This window comes from Apaloderma vittatum, unplaced genomic scaffold, assembly GCF_000703405.1.
Source record: "Apaloderma vittatum isolate BGI_N311 unplaced genomic scaffold, ASM70340v1 scaffold11267, whole genome shotgun sequence".
Taxonomy (NCBI): domain Eukaryota; kingdom Metazoa; phylum Chordata; class Aves; order Trogoniformes; family Trogonidae; genus Apaloderma; species Apaloderma vittatum.
Window position 1 is genome coordinate 49,582 of NW_009724642.1, and position 6,000 is coordinate 55,581.

Below are 6,000 nucleotides of genomic sequence, written 5' to 3' on the forward strand. Positions count from 1 at the left end.
CTTTTTTCAATTTAGCAGTTGAAATGTACTAAACCAGCAGTTTCTTCAGTGCTTGAGTTTATCAGGGAGTAACTAAGCTGAGGAAGTGGATATATGAAAATATCTTCTGGTGAATCATTCTAATGTACTTCCATATTGGTATTAATTTGCTGCAGAAGGACAGGTTTGACATTGTGATTTGTTATATTTTGCACAGCAGACAGCTTGGACTTCAAGATACTGTCAGGTACTATTAACAAGACTCAAACTGCTCTTCACTGTTAAATTTTAAAGGATTTCCAAAACGTTTTTTTTTTCCTTTTACCTCTTCTACATATGAAGATCTGTTTTTTGCCTCTATTTTTGGAGGCAAGAAACTATAGTAATGATATATCAGTGTATGCACTACAGTAAATGCCACCAGAAGGCTCTTGCTGTTCCTCACCCAATTCTGGTTCTTGTCAGAAAATACGACATAAGTGACTGTCCTGGTCTGAGCTAACCAGAACCAATTCTGTTCAGTGATTTCACTTTTCAGCTCAGTCGCTTCTAAGAGGTTGCACTTTCTGAAATTAGCAGCGTGTTTTTGCAGACAGTGTGTGCTACTAGCAGATAACACCTGCTGTCTATAGTTACTGCCTGGGACTGGTGTGCACAGAGGCTCTTGCTGATACTTATTCCTACGGTGACCAAGGCCACTGCTGGCTCTTGTGTGCCACGCTGGGGGTGCCGGGTAGTAAGAGCGGTCACAAGGAAGTAAAAGGTTGACACCTCCAGGGAGGAGTGGACAGGACAGGTGACCAACAAAGTATTCCATTCCATGTATCTTATATTCACTATAAAACTGGGAGATCCCAGGGTTCAGCTCTCTTCTTCAATGGCTGGCGTCTGAGCAGGACTCCATCTGTTCTTCTGCCTTTGGTCCTGATCCTGAGTTCCTAAATCCAGCTCCCATATCCTGCTTCCCACTGCTGCTGAGCCTGGGGCTTCCCCAGTACCGCTTACTCTGCAGCATCAGTGGGGATAGCTACTGGCGGGGGGATGTGGAGTTTGACTCTTTATCAGATTTGTATATATTTAATTATTTTAATTATTCCCTTATCGGTACTTTCAGAGAAGTGTCTCTGCCTTATTCACTTTCCCTTTCCATTTGTAGGCGAGAGAGGGGTTAGGGAGCATGTGTCAGCGTTCAGCGGCCAGCCCAGCCTTTACCCTCTGCAGTGACATTAATATGTTTGCTGGCCCAGCTTCTTGGGGTGATTTCATTCCCTTAACTATGGTCTTGCCACATGTAACTTTGACATAACATTCAGCTGCGTATCTTTGGACTAAACAGGAGGCATTAGGGCCTCTTCACCTTCATAACTGTAACACAGAAACTTACTGGAAGGTCTATGAATGTCTTGCATTTGTTTCAGAGGACCATCAAAAACGGAAATTGTAATGGAGAGTGATCAAATGCAGCATCAAAAATGGCTGAACCTGCACTCAGACTGGAAGAATAAAAATGCATCCACTTTACATGCACTTCTGGTGAATGGGTAAGTAACAGGTGAATGAGATTTATTTCACTGCTGTACGTAGGCACTTACCAATGGAGGATGACAAGCTCTTTTTTTCCCAAGGTATCTATGTATAAATCGCAGCGCATACTGATGTGAGTTGTTAAGATGCACTCTGTAATGATTTTAGTGTCTTCCACAACTGTGGTCTCTTTTGAGTTCATCCAGGACAAAACTGGGAGAGGCACCTAACCTCCACCTGAAACTGTGTTTTTCAAAAAGCAGATTCATTGTTTGCTTGTCCTCTTTCAAATGCCTAGTTGATTTCAGAACATCACTCTTCTATATAAAATCCTTCTGTTTCACAAGGAAAGACTGTCTTGGCTAAATGCAGAAGTTCAATATGTATGAAGACACAAACCTGAGGAATAACATACCTACTTTTCTTTTGCTTGGCTCTGTTATTTTCTGTAGTGAAACTTTTCTGTAATGGCCTAATACTAAAAAGATTGTGTCTGCAAATTCCTACTTTCGCTTTCCTATATCTCAGCTTTTTACTACTTCTGTTTCACATTAATATTTTCCCCATTCATTTAAGTTCATTTTTATTTCTTCATCTGGAAGAAGGGCTATTACAGGATGGCGACTGATACTTGAAAATTTTCTTTTTAACTCTTCCTTTCTCACTGTCTCTTTCCACTTACCTAACGATATCTAAATGCTTTTCCCCATAGTAATACAAGAATAAACACTTTTGTTAATGACCAGATGCAAAGGCAGGTCCACAGTTATGTTCTGTTCAGTCACTAGAAGTGCAAAGCAGGAATTTCAAGGTACTTTGCCAAGTTTGAAAGTGGTCTGCTAGGAACTGTGTGTGAAGGGATGGATTTGGAGCCTCTGAGTTACAAGATCTAGTACAAGTTAAAGGAGAGAAAACATCTGTAATAAGGATTATTGATAAAGCTATTACAGAGATGAAGGTGCTTTGTAGGGAGATGTTCCAGTCTCCCCAAATCCAGAAAATGAGTGACAGGAAGTGAGAAGCTAAAGCCTTGCATGAAGAGCGAGGCTGGATTTGTTTGGGCGTCCTGTGTAGATGGCTCTGGCTGGCTGTGCCATGTGCTGCTGATCAGGTGCCCCCCATACTGATCTCCCTGTCCTCCCACTGGGGGACCTGCAGGCCTGGCTTGCTTTCTGGTATAAAGCAAATCGCACAGGGGACAATATGTGTTCAGTGTCTTCTCAACGTGAAGCCAAGACAAGCCCAGGAGCTCAGAAGTGCTCCCGAGGCCTGCTGTCTAGGTGTATTTGCCTGGATCAACTTCAGCATGTGAAATGCCTGTGCTGTGGAGTATGTTTTATGTTTAAAGGAGTTGTCAGGCTCCTGGACTACTGGGAACTTCAGCAAGAACTAACAAATACACCACTGGTTTCATAAAGTTTTGGTAAGAGGGAATGGCACAGTGCAGGCTATGCACACATAAAAGCCTCTTTTAGAGCTGGCTGTTGGAGAAGTCGAAGAAGTGAGTGTGAAGTGTGAGTGTTGCTGGTCTCAGTTATATTCTGAATATTTTTTTCCTCAAAATTGTGCACAGAATTTTCTTTCATGAAATTGGTTGTCTATCTCTAGAACCAGAATTTTACGGTCTGTGTTTTCAGGAAGAGAAAGTAGACTGATTTGCACACTGTATGAATGGGGCAACGTAAAGGACAGAGGTCTGGGCCAATCTACAGATTAAGCTAATCTGGTGCGCTGGCTGGCACTCTGTTGTTGTGCCCACATTAGTGTCTATGACTTAAAGTCAAATGAAGCCTCTTTTTAGGTGTTTGGAATTTTAAAGATACTGCCTGGGGAACAGCTCATCTGCGTATCCAGTTGCAATTTAACTCTGCTTCTGCCTCAGGAAAGCACATATATGATAGGAATTGGAAAGTGGCAGAAATAAAAAGGCAGGCACCTAGTTGAGCATCAGTGCTCACTGTTTTAACAAGGATCTCCCTTCCTTTGACAAAGAATCACTTCTTTCCTCTCTCATCTTAAAATTTTCAACAGACTTTTTTGTTGTTTTAATACTTACTTTTGCAAACTTCCTGGATTTTTTCAAAACACCCAGACTTTTAGGGCATGGAAGACCATCTGTTATCAAAGGTATTTGAAAGAACATTCTATCCTTCAGCTGCAAGGAAGAGGAGAATGACAATCTCTGTGCTTCAGGTGCCGTAAATTAAGACTTGACAGACTGTATATCCCAGCTAACCTCAGAGCTGGATCAGTGCCCAGAGAATGAGGTAGTCTGCAAAATATGTAGCACCCACTCTTGAAATGCATTGTAAAGCTGAACTAATATTGTGAATTATCTCCAGGCAGACTCTGGAAACTGTAGGTGATCTGGTGTAAGAAGCTTCTTGGTTTATTTTACAGTTTTGGGGGAAATTTTAAACAGCTGGTCCACAATGAGCACAATACCTGTGCTGATTTGCAAATTACCAAAAATTACATCAATTAATTGAGATTTCCACTGTGTTCTTGTTTCAATGTTTAGACAGATGTGTCGAAGTGGAAGCAAAGTGGCTCTCTCTTGCACTAAAGAAGGTAAGAAAGAAGTGCATATAAAGCAAAGTTGTTTTCCAAGATGTGTTAAATTAAAAAATGCAATGTTTAATGTGGATTCATTCTGAAATTTGACTGGACTTCTGCAACAGACAGTTTTGCACTGGATTTTTTTTTCTCTATTCAGTTTCATCAGCTTTTCTTATTTTTTGACTGTGAGGCTGTGTATGGCAGTAGCCCAGTCCTGCTCCCACAGAATGAATTTTGTCAGCAGTCAAGTTCCAAAAATAAATTTGATAAAACTTCCTGCTGACCCACCAGAGTAGTTAGCAGGCCCTCTGCGGGAGCTGAAGGTGTGATCTGTTTAGTTGTGAAGCTCAGAGGGACAGAAGACGCTGAAGTAGAAAGCTGCAGACCAAGTCTGTAGGCACAGTAGATTTTTAATGGTTTGAAAATGCAGAAATTCATCATCAGTGAAATCATGTTCTGCAGACGAGGAAAGCTTTGCTGAAAAACATTTAAATTAGGAATTATCTTGACACAGAGAAAAACAATTACATAGCATGACCTAAATTTGGAAAACTAATCAAAACACTACTTAGGAAAAAAACCCAAAACAGCTCATAGGAACCTGTCAAAAGTGTTCGCTTCTGACATACCTTGCTTTAAGTACACTTGAAACCTCTTGCCCTCTGAAGTTACATGAACACAGTAAGAATTACAAGTTAAGAATAACCATTGCTCAAATTTATTTCTTACCACTAAATTCCCATGGCTATAGGCAGTGGCAGTATATCCTCCCTTGGGAGTCTGATTGCAGAACCTGCTGGTGTTCTTTTGTTCTCTAGATCAGACTGAATCTAAACACGATAAATAATAAATCTGCCATCTTTCAAATCCAGAATATAAAGTGAATTGAAAGTGCAGGGCTCACTATTTCAGAAAAGTAACTGTCTGGTTGATGGGAATCTGGTATAATTTCCAGTGGAAGTGGCTTATAAAGCACAATGGACAGAGTACTGGAATGTGTTCAAAACTTGGAATATTCTCCCTTAGTAATTCCCCCAGGCAAAGCAAGCCTGGTGCTGTGTAGCTGAGCAAACAGCGCGACATTCACCTCACACCTGACTTAAGAAAAGTCTTATTATGGCTGAGCAGATTTTCCAGCAGCAGTTCTTACAGGCAGTACAAAGTAGAGCAAACGCATTGCTTGCTGACAGAAGCACAAGGAAATACATCCAGGAAACCTTCCCAAGGGCAGCCTGGTAACTCCTGGGAGAAAGTTGGGATCCCAGACTCAGCTTCGTTAATATTTCAGGCTAAGCTGGTCAGAATTAATGTCAGGAGAGCAAATAAAGGAAGGATGAAAACGGCTCATTGTGTTTGATATTAGTGTGTCATTACTAATGACTTAATTGACTGTATGGTTCTATATAACTTCATGACTGTTAACACCGTTCTGTGCCCAGTTTTCTGACCAAGTCTCGTAGGCACTGCCTGTGTGGTAATGACTGACTCACTTCTGCATCTGTTCCTCACTAGACTGTGGCCGTCGCCCAGCTGCTCGCATGAACAAGAGGATCCTCGGCGGCAGGACGAGTCGCCCAGGCCGATGGCCGTGGCAATGCTCCCTGCAGAGCGAGCCAAGTGGGCACATCTGTGGCTGTGTTCTGATTGCAAAGAGATGGGTCCTGACAGTAGCACACTGCTTTGAAGGGTGAGAGGGCTCAGATGGTTTTACTGCTCATAGAAACTTGCCCATGTGAATTACTGAGTCCTCCCTCCTCTACCGAACATGCTGTGGGAGATGGTGACCTCTGCAGCATGATAAATCACAGAGGCCTGGTTTTAAGAGACTAAAAAAGAAAGTAAATGGTATAAACCAGCATCAGATTAGGTTTTCACATGCTTTATTACTCATTGTTGGCTTCTACTGATCAAGGCTGAATTAAGATGCCCTGACTTTCA

At 41.8% G+C, this 6,000-nt stretch overlaps 1 protein-coding gene across 1 annotated transcript in view; it reads left to right on the forward strand.

The window, feature by feature from the left end:
• The window catches only part of CORIN (corin, serine peptidase), a gene marked incomplete at its 5' end in the record, with an annotated part of 55,845 nt that overhangs the window by 45,170 nt on the left and 4,675 nt on the right, over window positions 1-6,000 (forward strand). The window contains 3 exons of the mRNA XM_009872604.1: window positions 1,398-1,520; window positions 4,025-4,074; window positions 5,575-5,749. Of these exons, the coding sequence (XP_009870906.1) occupies window positions 1,398-1,520; window positions 4,025-4,074; window positions 5,575-5,749 (348 nt within the window). The remainder of the gene's footprint in view (window positions 1-1,397; window positions 1,521-4,024; window positions 4,075-5,574; window positions 5,750-6,000) is intronic.